The 17,659-nt window shown below is 39.7% G+C and overlaps 1 protein-coding gene across 2 annotated transcripts in view; it reads right to left on the minus strand.

Moving 5' to 3' along the window:
• PRKDC (protein kinase, DNA-activated, catalytic subunit) overlaps positions 1–17,659 on the minus strand; it is a 219,433-nt gene that overhangs the window by 35,479 nt on the left and 166,295 nt on the right. For both annotated transcript variants that reach the window (XM_058698565.1, XM_058698566.1), the window contains 2 exons: positions 6,362–6,551; positions 1,100–1,274 (listed from right to left, as the gene is read on the minus strand). In XM_058698565.1, the coding sequence (XP_058554548.1) occupies positions 1,100–1,274; positions 6,362–6,551 (365 nt within the window). The remainder of the gene's footprint in view (positions 1–1,099; positions 1,275–6,361; positions 6,552–17,659) is intronic.

Genomic DNA, 17,659 nt, shown 5'->3' on the forward strand with positions numbered 1-17,659 from the left:
TTCTCTTATAAAGAAAATGGCTCTTTTTAATGTGATTTGTGCGTGCATCTTAATAGCCCAGAGGACATTTTTAAGTTGATAATGTGGCCTATAGCTGATAACACCACAGATGCCACTACATTCAAAGGTCTAGTTCTATGTCTTACTGTGTGGTTCTAGGAAAGGAACTTATTAGCCCTGGTCAAGCCTGCAGCTGGCGCAGGTGTGAGAAGGGACGCAAGCGAAAGGGAAAGGGCCGTCACCTAGCAAGTCCCGTCAACTACGCTGCCATGTTCACCTGTCCATGAAAATTCTCTGCCAGATTTCCCTCGGATACATAATCGAAACGACTGGCCCTGTTAGCTGCCAAGACTGCTACAAACCACCGCCATACTAGGACACTAGAACTGGGTCATTATTATGAGCACTAATGTTTTCTCAGGATCAGCAAACTCCTCCTCCTCTCCCCTATCCCCCCCACCAAAAAACCCTAAAAATACTTAAGCAATCATAAGGGTGATGTTCTAACCCTGATCAAATGGAAGTCCTGTTTCCCCTACTTGCATTTTGACTGAGACTGATATCTGATATAATACCCTGTCCTACTGAAGAGTCAGATTTGGGAATAGGATTGTAAACACTGTCAATAACAGTGCCATGCACCCTTGGACACAGGGCAGCAGAGCAGGTGGAGCGGATCCAAAACTCTCAAAGAAAAAGGTGTTCTCCCCCCAGCCTTAAAGGCTATGTTATTATAAAAAGAGAAGAGCTGAGAGAAAAAAAGGCAGTTCATGTTCAACTTTTTACAAGGCAATTCTTATAAGTAAATGAGGTTTTCAAAAGAATTAAGCTATTAGATTCATAATTTGCATAAGTATTAAAGAAAAAAATTTTAATTTCAATTTTATTTGATCGATAAAGAAATAAAATCTCCAAATACCACATTCAGTAGCATCACTAAGATAAAAACTACCTTGGCTCCCAAGAGTTAGTAAAATTATCACAAGATTTAATTCGCAAATATAAGATAAAGCAGCAAAAGAAGAGTTCTCATAGACACAGAGACGTAAGGTAAAACAGCGCTGCTGCACGTATTTAGGTAGGAAGAGCATCCTGGTACCCAGCAAGGAGACTGTTTTCAGCGCCGTGAGGACCTGCTCGGGGCAGCTCTGGGCCCGGCTCCGGCTGTGGCTGAGCCGGGAGTAGCTGTGCACCCACTTCACCTGCCAGCCATCTCTTGTTTTGGAGTCTCTATGCACCTCCTTCAGTAGCTTCATGGCAAGCGAGAAATTGTGCTACAGAAGAGAGAAAGAGATACGATGACATACAGGCGGTAACTTAGAAATAAAACTATTTAACATAAGTTTTTAACTGGCCTGCTTTCCTTTTTGCATGACACAACTCACCTTAGAGCAGCGAACCCCTCCTCCACTTAAATTATGTAGATGTGTTCTTATTTATCGTGGGGATAGATTCACATTTAAAGTGTACAATTCTGTGTCTCTTAGTATATTCACAAAGTTGGGCGACCATCACCACTATCCAGTTCCAGAACGTCTGATCAACTCAAAAAGAAACCCTTTGTCCATGAGCATTTGCTCCCCATTCCCCCTGGCCGTGGCCAAACCACTAATCTACTTTCTGTCTCTGTGGATTTACCTATTCTGGACATTTCCTGTCAGTGAAATCAGAAAACATGTGGTGATTTTTACCTGTCTCCTTTCACTTAGCATAGTATTTCCTGGGTTCATCCATGTTACCGTTTGCATCAGTACTCTATTCCTTCACATGGCTGAATAACATTCTACTGCATGAATATAACACAGTTTATTTACCCATTCATCTACCAATAGATTCTTGGGCTGTTTACACCTTTTGGCTATCTTGAATACAGATACATACAGATTTCGGTGTGGACACACACTCTCTTTTCTCCTGGGAGTGGAACTGCTGGGTCACATGCTAACTCTACGTTTAACTTTTCAAGGAACTGTCAGACTGTTCTCCACAGCAGCCGCACCATTTTACGCTGTCATCAGCGTATGAGGGTTCCAATTTCTCCACATCTTCACCAACGCTTGTTACTGTCTCTTTGATTACAGTGGGTGTGAAGTGGTGTCTTGTGTGGTTTTGATTTGCATTTTCCTGATAACTAATAATGTGGAACATCTTCTCATGTGCTTGTTGACCATCTGTGGATCTACTTTGGAGAAATGTCGATTTAGATCCTTTGCCCTTTTTTTTGTTGGGTTGTTTGAGTTTTTGTTGTTCAGTTATAAAGAGTTCATTAGGTGTTCTGCATAGTGGATCCACAGCAAATATATGATTTCCCAGTATTTTCTCACATTATAGGAGTTGTCTCATCACTCTTTGTAGTGCGTTATTTACGGCACAGGAGTTTTTAAATTTTGGTGTATAAATGTTGGTTGCTGTGTGGACGTCTTTTAAATCTTCCCTATCAAGGTTCAAAGACATTTTCCTCAAACTGGTGCCTTCGTAATTACCCCCCTTCCAACTGCAAAGGCTAAAATTCCGAGGCATCCTCAGCTGCACCTTCTCCATCATTCCCAGCGTCTCTGGGCTTCTTCTATCACTAACAGAGCATCTCGCACGCTGTCTGCGTTCCCACCACCACCTCCCTACATTGAGACTTCACAGTCTCTCTGCCTTTTCCCTGAGCAGCCAATCTTCCAAACAACTTCTGACGTAGTCAACATGTTCAGAGCAGACTTCAATTCCCAGTTTCTCACCTCCATGATTTTGTTTGAATTCATCTTGTATCTATAACATCTTTCTCTTTTCTTCACGTGCAAACCCTGCTGTTTCCATAAAGCCTTGCCCAAATGCCTCCTTCTCCAGGAAGCCCTCTTACCAGGCAGAATCTCTCTTGTTCCCTGGGCTCTCCTAGCATGGTGACCTCTCTTTTCTTTGCCCACCTTGAACTTTTGTTGGGTCAAAGTGCAGCTCTTGTTCTCTCGCCAGACAGTGATCACGGAGAGGAGGAACAGTAGCCTTTACCCAGACATTGCTGGGTACAGTTTCTGAGCCGCACCGTGCTACTCATCACTACTCACAACTTCCTCCCCACCAAATTCCTAACCTCAAATCACCCCATTATGACCACAAACCCAGTCTATTCACCAAACTCCTGTTATGTCTGCTTTATAATCTTAAGACCTCTGGTAACTTTACCTGCCTTCTTTCTGCTTCCACTTCCTTCCATGTGCAATTAAGCCAGCCACCACTTTCTTAGCAAGATCATCAGCCGTTGTCCCTGTGTTACACCCACCTGGCAAAACCACACTCTGGGTGTATCGAGGGCATGCCTCGTCCGCTCCTACACACTTACAGATGCACCAGAGACACAGTAGCCAGGCTCTCTGTGTGCCCCAACGGTCCTTCCGTGGCTTTCCAGGCCCTCCACCACAGTCCACAATAGCCCACCACTCTCTCACTGTCCTCAGCTCTCCTCAGCTCAACCTCTGCAGAGGGCCTCACTGCCAGTTCTCAGAGAGAACAGATGAGCTCTCCCACTCACCTTTGCCTGAATCCTGTCCCCGCAAACTCCACAAGAAATCCGATTTCCCCAGTGACGTCCTCTCTCTCTCTAGCATTAGGCTTTAAACACCCTCAGGCACCTCCACCCTAAAGACCAAACTCCTCCCTGAACCCACTGGCTCCTCTGCATCATGGCCTCCTTAGGGACAGCCTGCGCTCACTGTCCCTGAATCTCTACCTTCATCTCTTCTTCCACCCATTATGATCTGACTTCTGCTCTCGTGAAATGATTCTCACCAAAGTCAGCACAAGCCTCCCCTCAATGCAAGGGCACTTTGGTCTTTGCACACCTTTGCTCTCCCAGGTAATGACTTCTGCCCCTTCCTGTGGGCTCAGCCCCTCGGGGTCATCATCTAATGTCACCGTTTGGTTTCGGCTCCTTTGTGGGCACCTCTCCCTTTGCTCCTCCCAGAGCCATATGTCTGTTTTGGCAACGGGTCTTGGTCGCCTTATCCACTCCAGACAGTCCACATGCCAGTCACACATCATACCTCTATCGCAAGCATAATTCTTTTTCTCCAGAACTTTAGATTTCCTACATATAAGTTATCGCACAGAAATCACAACCTGCTTGTCTTAAACGCCTCACAAATTCAGGATGTCTTGAAATGAATGCACCATCGGCCACACAAAACACTCCTCCTCCTGCACCCCATCCACCAAACGACACAGGTGGAAGCAGAACCAGTCACACTGCCTCATCCACGCCTCCTCCTTTTTCTTGGAGGAGAACCTAGACTGGCTACCCGTATCAATCACGTGGATTGATACTGGGCAAGCCTTTGCCCTTCCTCCAGTCCTTCTCCTCACTACAATCAGAATACTGTTTTAAAACTGCATATCTAGTGCTCGCTTCGGCAGCACATATACTAAAAAACTGCATATCTGGTCACCTCGATCCCAGGGCTTCCTGCACAAAGAAGCACGGCCTTTAAGTAGGGGCTAAAGTTCAACCGTTGCTCCACTCAAAACACCAACTGCCCCGAGCCACTTCTGGGTCTTATATGTTATTCCCTCCACCCATCTCACCTCTCAATTCCCAACTTAGCTATGACCTCCTACTCCAGGAAGCTTTCTCTGTTTCCGTAAGGCTGGGTCAGGTGTCCTTCCCATGTGACTGTCCTTTGGTATTATTGTACTATAACTGCTCGTCTGTATGTCTATATTTTATTCACTTTAGTATCTCCAGCACCTAATGGTGTGCTTGGTAATGAAAAAAAAAAGGCAAAACTCAAATTTCAGTTCTGCTACTTTTGAAGAGTTTCAAAGAGCATGGGCAGGTAAACTGAAATGCACTGAAGGTTTTATGTGATCTTCAGACTAGAACTATTTTTCTCTCTTCATGTCCAATATTGCTGGAACTACCTCTCTCTAGCCCTTATTTATATGGGAACATATTGTTGACAACTTCCTAAGAAAAGCCAGCGTGCCACATGGAAGGGTTTTAGCCATCTTAGTAATTCTTACACATTTCTAAGTAATGCACTTGCAGCTCACTTCCTTCCCCTCTCTCACCAGAACCCTCTCCCAGTTTGGAAAGTCTGAGCAGTAGTAGGGAGCACACATGTCTCTCCATCTGGCCCAAGCACCCTAACTTCCTGCTGAGAAGCCACATGCACTCCTCTTTAGCCATGTGCCTTAGAAGATGGCCCCAGTTGCAAGCAGAGCTAATGAAAAGAATCTTCCTTTTTTCTGCAAGGAATAGAAACTGTTTCTAATTCCAAGAAGATGTAGTATGGAGGAAGGAAGATATGAAACATCCACAGCCATTTCCAACTACAAAGGGTAAGCCTGGGGCTGCCAGACAGACCTACTACCTAAGAATCTGAGAACAGGGGTGCCTGGGTGGCTCAGTCAGTTAAGCACCCAACTCTTGATTTCAGCTCTGATCATGATCTCACAGTTTGTGGGATTGAGCCCTGCATCGGACTCTGTGCTGACAGTGAGGAGCCTGCTTGGGATTAGCTCTCTCTCCTCTCTCTCTGACCCTTCCCCACTCATGCACACTCTCATCCTCCTTCCCTCCCTCTCTCTCTCTCAAAATAAACAAACTTAAAAAAAAAAGAATCTGACGACAAAATCAGTATGGTAGAAGAGAGAACTGAAGGAGAGAAAGAAGGCCCTTGCTGACAATATATTTCAGAGTATCTGAAAGCCAGATCTTCTAGACTTTACTCATAGGAACTAACAGATTTCTTTTATTCACCTAGACTGCTCTGGGTTGGGTTTTCTGTTATTTGAAATATACAAATCCCTATCTGATAAAATACCCATCTCAAAGAAAAACCGAGAAACTAGCACTTAAACTTACAGAAATCTTAATTATTTCTACTAGAATAACATTCTTTGCTTTATAATAGCAATCTATCAATATAGGGTCATTAAAAGAGTAAGCTCCCCTAGTATATTCAAATATGATTTAAGTACATGAAAAATATGATTTAATATTTTATATACAAAAAATAAACCTAAATATATTTTATATTTTATTTTATAAATAAATAAATATCTTATTTCCATGAAATAAACCTAAATATAATTTGTAACTAACTGGCAAACATTCATTTTGTTAAACAGGATCCAATCTGATATTGGGTTTATTTTCTTTTTTTAATAACAGAAAATAATTATTTTCTAATGATTAACAAGTATGCAATAAACTTTAGAACTTTCTGGATAATTTTAAGTGTTTCTTCAAGTTTACTTTCTTTTAAAGAGAACAAAAATACTAAGTACTCAATTATCTTTGAGCTTCAGATTTTAGGGAAAAGTTTAAAAACCAGCTAATTTAAAGAAACAGAGGACTACAAATGTGAGTACTCACCTGCTTTCTTGCACTTTCTACCATCTTCATTTTCATAGAAAACATACAGTTCTTAATCAGAGAACAGACCTCTTCTCCCTGTTCCTGGACTTCCATCCCATCACTGGGATCTCCATCACCATCCATGGACATACTATGATCATCTGGAGGAAGAATGAGTTTCTCCTCGATTTTGCTGAGAAAGAAACAGCTACAAAAAACAAAGAAAAGTGAGAGTTAATGCCAGAGATTCATGAAAGAAATCTTGGACATACAGTAAGCTACTGGATGGTATTGATAGAAACTCTACAGCTATTAAATTTTTGCTCATTTTTTAGACTGTAAATGTACACTCTAGGCACCAGATTTAATATCTATTTTTATTTATTTATTTATTTATTTTTAAATTTTTTTTTTCAACTTTTTTTTATTTATTTATTTTTGGGACAGAGAGACAGAGCATGAACGGGGGAGGGGCAGAGAGAGAGAGAGACACAGAATCGGAAACAGGCTCCAGGCTCCGAGCCATCAGCCCAGAGCCTGACGCGGGGCTCGAACTCACGGACCGCGAGATCGTGACCTGGCTGAAGTCGGACGCTTAACCGACTGCGCCACCCAGGCGCCCCAATATCTATTTTTAATTAACCAACTCTTTAAAAGATATTTTTCTAGATATCATTTACTGCATATACCTCCACAAAATAAAGCGTTTAAACGCACAATGTTCTCTCCATGAATGGGTGACATGACTATGTTGGCTCAGAAGCCATTTCCCTTTTCATATCTTCCAATCTAAGGTCCTACCCCAAAGATGAAAATTGTAAAGCAGCAAACAGGTTATAATCACTGGGAATATGAAAAGATAATGCTATATTGCTACAAAATTATTTTTATTTGTATTGTAATGTACATATCTGACTCTGTTCCAGTGATTTCATTTTCATTATGTTCATGTTAGTAAACACTGACAAAGGCCCTTAACATATACAATCCATCCCTGATCAATATCGTGGTAGGGTCCCCTCCCTAAGGAAAAACAAACAAAAAACAAACCACAAGGCAACCTGGTTATATGCGTACCTGAAAACATCCCTCACGACCTTGTAACATGAGACCACTTAATCTAATCAGACTACATGTTTGTGTTACCATATATGGGAGACAATAACTACACCACGTGGCACTCTGGCCTCAGTTCTTTGGGTAGGAACCCAACTGAGCTGTGCCAGCACGAATAAAGTTGCTTTCTGGAAAGACAAGCCTCAGGGTCACGACTCCCTGTGTGAGAATCCCGTGACGTCACTTGGAGGCTCATCCGGGATTTGGAGATGGTGCGTTTCCACCTCCTTTGCCACTGGGGATACGAACCTCAGAGTGCCGGGGGAGGCAGCCTCACCAGGGGCTAGCAGACCGCTAGATCCACAGGAGACTAGCCCTCCTGGTGCGTCAGGATGAGGATGCCGTGTACACCAACGGAACCCGTGAGTCCTAAGAACCAGCTCAGGGAGTGCCGCCCATCAGACTGGTAAGAACCTGGGTTCGTTCTGGCGGACCTCCGCTGAGAGGCAGAAGGGGAGCCTGATCACCTCCCAGAGTTGCCCTAATCATTCCATAGGGATGAGGAACAAAGCCACAACTCTAAGGTGCTGCATGTAGGGTGGTGGGTTGGAGTTGCTGTGTGACTGTATGTGGGGACTTGTCTCTCATTCATTTCCTGGGTCAATGACTATGATAGTTAGAGCCAACGGTCTCTGGTTATTCTACCTCAGAACAGGGACTTTAAGGAATATTCCCAAAGAGCTGCTGAAACTCCCTTTGTTTTATTCCTTGTCTCCTCCAAACTGACATGGACTGCCTAATTCCACTAGTGGAAAAGAGAACAAAAGAAACCTGGAGTCTGCTCCTTTGTCCGAGCTGACAAGATTTAAAACTGGGAATTCTCTTTCTCTTCCTTCTGCTGGCACCTCGTCTCTTCTGCCTTTCCTTACCACCCCCCCACCCCCGCCCCCTCCTATTTCTGCGCCACCTAGGGTGAGGCCTACATAATTGGCTCCTCCTCCCACTCTAGAGATAGAAGTTGTGGAGCAAAGACCACCCATTTCAGATTTCCCCACCAGTTCTCTAGGTAAAAATTAACCATGGGGAACAAACTGTCTTACATGGACCCAAGTAAAACGTATTCAGTGTTTATGCTAATTTAAGTTTATTGGTTTCAGACAATTTTAGCAACATTAATTTAAAAAAAATTTTTTTCTACCTAGATTTGCTGAAGGTCAAATAAGCTCGTTATCTCTGTTCCAATTTATCAGCTAAAGAATGACTTAAAGTAATGGTTAACTTTACCTGTCTCATAGTTTTCATAGGTAATTGTTAAGATAGCTTTCAAAGTCTTTAGTAACCTAAAATGTTAAAGTTTTTGCTTGCATGATAAATTAGGATTACATTCACTGGATATCATGTGAGATAAGAGACTAAAGCACTAATTACCAGATGTAGGTTTGTGGTTCTGACTTGTTGCAGAGAAACTAAGGATATTTAGATCTCTTGGAAAATATGCCTCATGCTTAACTGATTCATAAGTTTGCCATCTAAGAAATTCTAATGTAACTGTTATAAAAATTATACCCAATAAAACTGCCAGAGCTCTTAACTTACTAGGCACGCAGCAAACCAAAATGCGCAAAGCTATCTATCAAAATCTCTTGGCTTTAGATTATCTGCTTGCTTCTGAGAAAAGAGTATAGAAAGTTTAACCTGAGCAACTACTGCCTACAGATAGATAATGAGTAAAAAGTCATAGAGAAGATCACAAATCAAATAAAAAGGATTGCTCATGTCCCCATCCAGACCTAGAACGGTTAAAACCCCGGGGAGTTATTTGGAGGATCATTTTCAACTTCTGGGGGATTCAAAACTCTCATGAAAATTATCTTCCTAATTCTGGGAGGTTACTTAATCCTACCCTGCCTAGCTCCCCTGGTTACATGGTCTGTCTCCAGTCTCATTGAGGCCATGATTGAAACAAAAAAGATAGCCACTCATGTAATGATGTTATGAAAATATAAACCTCTAAACAAAGATGATACTCTTTGACCCAAAATAATAGAGGGGTCCAAGCATCAGAGGTGGGAATGTGATAGGGTCCCTCCCTAAGGGAAAAAAACCAAAAATCAGGGGCGCCTGGGTGGCTCAGTCAGTTAAGCGTCCGACTTCAGCTCAGGTCACGATCTCATGGTTCATGAGTCCAAGCCCCGTGTCGGGCTCTTTGCTGACAGCTCAGAGCCGGGAGCCTGCTTTGGATTCTGTGTCTCCCATTCTCTCTGCTCCTCCCCCACTCGCACTCTGTCTCTCTCTCTCTCTCTCTCAAAAATTAATAAACATTAAAAAAAAATAAAAACAAAAAACCACAAGGCAACCTGGTTATATGCCTGCATGACAGCATCCCTCATGACCTTGTAACATGAGACCACTTAATCAGATTGCATGTTTGTGTGTTACCATATACGGGAGACAAAGAAGTAGAAAATACATAAAAAACTACACTATGTGGCACTCGGGGCTTAGTTCTTTGGGTAGGAACCAAACTGAGCAGTGCTGGCAGAAATAAAGTTGCTTCCTGGAAAGAAAAGCCTCAGTGTCACGACTCTGTGAGAATCCTGCTACAATATCAATTAAGTTTTTGTTCATCTAGCAATTAATATCAATTTTCTTTTTTTTTTCTTAATGGTTATTTATTTTTGGGAGAGAGACAGAGCACTAGTGGGGGAGGGGCAGAGAGAGAGGGAGACACAGGATAATCTAAAGCAGGCTCCAGGCTCTGAGCTTTCAGCACAGAGCCGGACACAGGGCTTGAATTTAGGAACTGCAAGATCATGACCTGAGCCAGAGCTGGATGTCTAAACGACTGAGCCACCTAGGCACCCCTAATTTCAATTTTCTTAGAAACACTGTTGCCAGAGAGACTAGCATGTCCCACACATCTTTCGTTTTGTTGTTGTTATTCCCAAGGTACAGGTCTTTCTAGTCATCTGCTTCTGCGTTCCTGGCTCCCTACCTAATCTATAAGGGTCCCTGCCCTCCCAAGAGCTGCTACAGTTTAAAAAAAATTTTTTAATTAAAAAAATTTTTTTAAATTTATTTTTGAGAGACAGAATGCAAGCGGGGGAGGGGCAGAGAGAGAGAGAGGGAGACACAGAATCTGAAGCAGGCTCCAGGCTCTGAGCTGTCAGCACAGAGCCTGATGTGGGGCTCTAACTCATGACCTGCGAGATCATGACCTGAGCTGGAGTCGGAGGCTTAACTGACTGAGCCACCCAGGCGCCCCTAGTTGCTACTGCTTTTTAAGCTTTCACTGGTTTTAGTTGAAAGAATAAACAAGCAAAAGTTGTGTAAGTAAAAGTTGATAAACATTTGAGGAAATAATTTATGAATGAAACATGAATGTTACACTATCAGAATGAGTCAAGTGCTCTGGGCTCTCAGAAATGGAGGAGTGAGGTGGCAAAAAGGGGAGGTGGATACGTTTTCACAAAGTGAGATGGACTTTTTCCTGGGCTTTGAAAAATAGCCAGGTATTTTTCGATTTCGATTTCAGGTATTAGAGGAGGTAAGGAAGTTCCGATAGAGGAAACAAATTTAAAAAGGCAGACAAATGCTGTGGTGTATGACATGTTGTTCTATCAGACTGGGGAGGATGGAACCAGGGAGAGAACCATCTTTCCACAAGTAACAAGAGTCCCCCTCTTACATGGCAATGTAAACATCTTACAGACCACCTTTCTGCTGATAATTAAAGCTCTAGATAAAATACCAAATACAACCACCTGAAGTCATGGAAAGTAAATACAGCGTGGGCAGGGAAGTCAAAGCTAGGAGAAGGTGCTGCCATTTGGATGAGTTTCTGGTTTTCTCTTTCTTTTTCCGGTTTTGCCTTGAGGATAACCTTAGCTGCTGAGGGCTATGGTAGCCTGAGTGACTAAGATTCTGACAGGAGCCCTGCTGTATTGTGCCCAGAGAAACCTAGAAGGGAGCCTAGGCAGACCAAAGGCTGCAGTGAGAATCCTCTAATTCTGTATATGAAGCCATACAAGTTTCAGCCTGCCTCCTGAAGTATGCATGTTCAACACTGACTGGAGACAGTGAAGAAAAGACTTGAGTACTCAACTGAGATGTGAATCAAGAAGGCAAGACAGAGTCCACTGGCCAAATCTAACTGCACTGATAGCTTGCTAAAGCAGTTATTCCTGGGAATTATAAAAGGGATTAGAGTATACACAAGATAATATTAACAATTTCTAGATCCAAAATTAGTTGCTATACAAAGAACCAGGAAAATGTATCCATTGTCAGTGAAAAAGACAGACAACAGATGTCAACTCTGAGATGACCCATACACTGGAATGATCAAGCAGCTATTTTAATGATGCTCCAAGAGAGCAAAACAAAACCATGAATAATGAAAAGGCAGCTATCTCAGTAGAAAGTATGAAAAAAAGACAAATGTAAATTTTACAACCCCAAAATCCACTAATTAATAAAAGATTCACTACACTGACTTAGAGAGGAATTAAGAAAATACAGGAAAATGACAGTGACTTTGAAAACAGTTCAAAAGAAATGATTTAATCTGAAGAATAAAGAGAAAAAAGATTGAACAAAAAAATGAACGGAGCTTCAGGGACATGAGGGACAATGTCAAAAAGTATAATATATGTGTAATGGGCACCCTACAAAGACAGAAAAATTATAGCAGAAGTATTTGAAGAAACAATAACCAAAAAGCCCCACATTTAGTGACAAAAATGTAGATTTGAGAAGCTCAGTGAACCTTAAGTAGGTAACTTCAAAGGAAACTACACCTAAACATATCATAATCAAACTGTTGATTACCAATGATAATGAACAAAAATCTTGAAACCAGTCAAAAAGTATGATAGATTAAACACAGGGGAACAACAATTTGATTAATCATGACTTTCTTTTCAGAAACATGAAGGCCAAATGATACTGCTGAGGAGGAAGGAGGGATCCACCCAGAATTTCATATCCACAGAAAATAAAAAAAGTGAAATAAAGGTATCCTCAGATAGAGGAAAACAATAAAAGGAAAATAATAAAGCTAAATGAATGACAATAAAGATATGGAGATCTATGAAGCATCAGGAAAAGAATTCAAAATACTTTTATAGAAATTTAGTGAGCCAGAAGAACACAGACACAGACAATTAAACGAAATTAGGAAAACAAATGTATGAATAAGAAGTTCAACAACGACAAAAAAATAGAAACCATAAAACAAAACAAAAAACCAGTAATCCTAGAACTGAAGAATTCTATGACTGAATTGAAGAATTCAATAGAAATCTTCAAAAGCAGACTCAACTGGGCAGAAGAAATAATCAGTGAAATGATCCAGTGAGAGGACCAAAAATAAATGAATAAATAATAAATAAATAAAAATAAGTAAAAATAAAATAAAATAAAATAAAATAAAATAAAATAAAATAAAAAACAGAATGAGTGAAGAGAGTCTATGGGACAACATAAATGAAACAATAATACCCACTACGGGAATCCTAGGAGAAAAGGGACATAAAGTATATTTAAAATAAAAATGGCTGAAAACTTCTCAAAACTGGGCAGAGAAATGGATTTCCAGATTAATGAGGCCCAAAGAACCCTAAACAGGTTGAATCCAAACCAAGCCACACAAGACACATTATAATTCAATTGTCAAAAGTCAAAGACAAAGACTTTTGAAAGCAACAAGAGAAAAGTGACACATCACATACAAAGTAACCTCCATAAGACTAGAGGTGGAGTTCTGAAAATAAACTTTTCAGGCCAGAAGAGAATGAGATGATATATTCAAAATAGTGAAAGAAAAGCATATCAGGGCACCTGGGTGGCTCAGTTGGTTAAGTGTCTGACTTTGGCTCATGTCATGATCTTGCGGTTTATGAGCTCAAGCCCCAGTTGGGCTCTGTGCTGTCAGCTCAGAGCCTGGAGTCTGCTTCGAATTCTATGTCTCCCCCTCTCTCTGCCCCTCCCTGCTCACACTCTGTCTCTCTCTTTCTCTCTCTCAAAAATGAATAAACATTTTTAAAAAATTTAAAAAGCAAAGAAACAAAAACTGTCACCAAAGATTACTATACCTGGCAAAACTGTCCTTCAGAAATAAAGACTTCCTGAACCATCAAAAGTTAAGGGAGTTCATCACCACTAGATCTTGCTTATAAGAAATGATAAAGGGAGTTTTCAAGCAGCAGTAAACCACTGCTAATTAATATGAGAACATATGAAGTTAGTACAAAGCTCACTGTTAATGGTAAATATGTAGCCCAAGTCAGTTTCTCTAATATGGTAATGACAGTGCATAATTCACTATTAATGCTAGTTTAAAGGTTAAAAAACAAATGTATTAAGAATAACCTTGACTACAAGAATCTGCTATTAGATACACAACATAAAAAACAATAAATTGTAACATCAGCAATCTAATATGTGAGGGGCATGGGGAAGTAAAAACATAAAGTTTAAAAATGCTATTGCAGTAAAGTTGTTATCAGCTTATACTAAGGTGTTATAAGCTATTTTATGTGAGCCTCATAGTAACCACAAAGGAAAGGCCTTAGTAAGTACATAAAAGATCATGATAAAGAAGTCAAAGTATACCAGTACAAACAGTCATCAAATCAGAAAAGACAGCAAGAAGCAAGGAACAATAGATCTACAAAACTGCCAGACAACAAAATGGCAAAAATAAGTCCTTACCTATCAATAATTGCTTTAAATGTAAATGGATAAAATTCTCCAATCAAAAGACAGAACAGCTGAATGGATAAAATAAACAAAAATCCAATATGTGACTAAGAGATTTACATTAGCTTTAAAGACAACACTGAGAACGGCTAACATTAACAACTCCAGAACAACAGATGTTGGCGAGGATGTGGAGAAAAAGGATCTCTTCTGTGCTGCTGGTGGCAATGCAGACTGGTGCAGCCACTCTGGAAAACAGTATGGAGATTCCTCAAAAAATTAAAAATAGAACTACCCTACAACCCAGCAATTGCACTACTAGGTATTGATCCAAGGGATACAGGTATGCTGTTTCAAAGGGGCACATGCACCCCAATGTTTATAGCAGCTCTGTCAACATTAGCCAAAGTATGGAAAGAGCCCAAATGTCCATCGATAGATGAATGGATAAAGAAGATGTGGTCTCTATATACAATGGAGTGTTACTCGGTAATCAAAAAGAATAAAATCTTGCCATATGCAACTATGTGGATGGAATTAGAGGGTATTATGCTAAGTGAAATTACTCAGTGAGAGAAAGACAAATATCATATGACTTCACTCATATGAGGAATTTAAGATACAAAACAGATGAACATAAGGGAAGGAAAGCAAAAACAATATAAAAACAGGGAGGGGGACAAAACATAAGAGACTCTTAAATATAGAAAACAAACAGAGGGTTACTAGAGGGGTTATGGAAGGGAGGGATGGGCTAAATGGGAAAGGGGCATTAAGGAATCTACTCCTGAAATCATTGTTCCACTGTATGGTAACTAACTTGGATATAAGTTTAAAAAAAGGTTAATTAATTAATTAAAAAAAAATAAAGACAACACTGACTGAGAGTGAGGGCATGGAAAAAGATTTCAAGCAAATGGTAGCAATAAATAAAAAAACAAACAAACAAACAATAAATAAATAAATAAATAATAAATAAATAAATAATAAAAATACACCTTAAGCTAAAAACGGTAAAAAGGTCATTATATAATGATAAAGTGGTCAATCCTATAAGAAGATGTAATAATTATAAATATTTATGCACCTAACATTGAAGCATCTAAATATATAAAGCAAATACTAAATGGAAAAATCAGCAAGACAATAATAGTTGGAGACTTTAATGTCTCACTTTCAAAAATGGGCAGATCATCCAGACAGAGAATCAATAAGTAACCAGTGGATGTGAACAAAACTGTAGACATACCTAAGGCACATGATCAAACAGATGCAGGAAAAAGCATTTGACAAAATTCAACACCCATGCATGCTAAAACAAAACAAAACTTTCAGAAAATATGAACAGCAAATAATTGGAAGGGTACTGAAAAACATAAAATACCTAGGAATGAATGTAACAAGACACCCAACACATCCATAAAAAAAAAAAGTCATTGCAATTAAAGAAGTAAAACTTTCACTATTTGCAGAAGACATGACACATATATAGAAAACCATAAAGATGTCATCAAAAAAACCCTCTCAGCAGTATTTAGTAAAAATTTAGTAAAAAAATTCAGTAAAGCTGTAGGAAACAAAATTAATATACAGAAACCTGTTGTGTTTCTATACACTAATAATGAAGTAGTAGAAAGAGAAGTTACAGAAACAATCCTGTTTACAATTGCATCAAAAGGAGTAAAATGCCTAGGAATAAACTTAACCAAAACAGTGAAAGATCTTTACTCGGAAAACTATAAAACACTGATTAAAAAAAATGAATATGACACAAACTAATGGAAGATATTCCATGTTCATGGCTTAGAAGAAACAAAATTGCTATAATCCCTATACTACCCAAAGCAATCTACAGATTTAATGCAATTCCTATCTAAATACCAACATGTTTCACAGAACTAGGAAAATAACACTAAGATGTGTTGTAGAACCACAAAAGACCCCAAATATTCAAAACCTTGAGAAAGAACAAAGGTGGAGTTATCACAATCCCAGATTTCAAGCCATACTACAAAGCTGTAGTAATCAAAGCAAGTTCATACTGACACAAAAAAAGACACACAGATCAATGGAACAGAACAGTAAGTCCAGAAATAAACTCACACTTATCATATGGTCAATTAGCCTATGACAAAGGAGGCAAGAATATACAATGGGTTAAAGACAGTCTCTTCAACAAATGGTGCTGAGAAAACTGGTCAGCTACATGCAAAAGAATGAAACTGGACCACTTTCTAATACCATACACAAAAATCAACTCAAAATGGATTAAAGACCTAAATGTGAGACCTGAAACCATAAAACTCCCAGAAGAAAACATAGGCAGTAATATCTCCTACAACAGCCACAGAAACATTTTTCTAGATATGTCTCCTCTGGCAAGGGAAACAAAAGAAAAAATAAACTGCTGGAACTACACCAAAATAAAAAGGTTTCGCACAGCAAAGGAAACAATCAATAAAACTAAGAGGCAACCTACTGAATGGGAGAATATGTTTGCAAATGATATATCCAATAAGGAGTTAATACTCAAAATATATAAGAGCTTATACAATTCAACACCAAAACAGCAAATGATCTGATTTTTAAAATGGGAGTAGGACCTGAATAGACATTTTTCCCAAGAAGACACACAGATGGCCAACATAGGAAAAGATACTCAACATCACTCATCATCAGGGAAATGCAAATCAAAACCATGAGAGGGGCACCTGAGTGGCTCACTCAGTTAAGCATCTGACTTTGGCTCAGGTCACGATCTCACAGCTCATGAGTTTGAGCTCTGCGTCAGGCTCTGGGCTGACAGCTTGGAGCCTGGAGCCTACTTTGGATTCCGTGTCTCCCTCTCTCTGTGCCTCCCCTGCTCATGCTTTCTCTCTCTCTCTCTCAAAAGTAAACATTAAAAAAAAAAAACACAATGAGATATTACCTTATACCTGTTAGAATGGCTAAAATAAAAAAGACAAGAAATAACAAGCATTGGTGATAATGTGGAGAAAAAGAAACCCTCATGTATTGTTGGTGGGAATGTAAATTGGTGTAGTCACTGTGGAAAACAGTATGGAGGTTCCTCAAAAAATTAAAAATACAGCTTCCATGTGATCCAGCAACTTCACTACTGGGTATCTATCTGAAGAAAATGAAAACACTAATTTGAAAAGATATATGCACCTCTATGTTTATTGTAGCATTATTTATAATAGCCAAGCTATGGAAGCAACCCAAGTGTCCACTGATAGATGAATGGATAAAGATGTGGTGTGTGCGTGTGTGTGCGCACATGCACACACATATACACATAATGGAATGAATATTATTCAGCCATAAAAAAGAATGAGATCTTGCCATTTGCAACAAAAGGGATGGACCTAGAGAGTATAATGCTAAGTGAAATAAACAGAGAAAGACAAATACCATATGATTTTACTCATATGTGGAATTTAAAGAACAAAACAAATGAACAAAGGAAAAACCAGACCAAAAACAGACTTTTTTTTTTTTTAATTTTTTTTTTAATGTTTATTTATTTTTGAGACAGAGAGAGACAGAGCATGAGCA

The sequence above is a fragment of the Neofelis nebulosa genome, chromosome 14 (genome assembly GCF_028018385.1).
Source record: "Neofelis nebulosa isolate mNeoNeb1 chromosome 14, mNeoNeb1.pri, whole genome shotgun sequence".
NCBI lineage: Eukaryota > Metazoa > Chordata > Mammalia > Carnivora > Felidae > Neofelis > Neofelis nebulosa.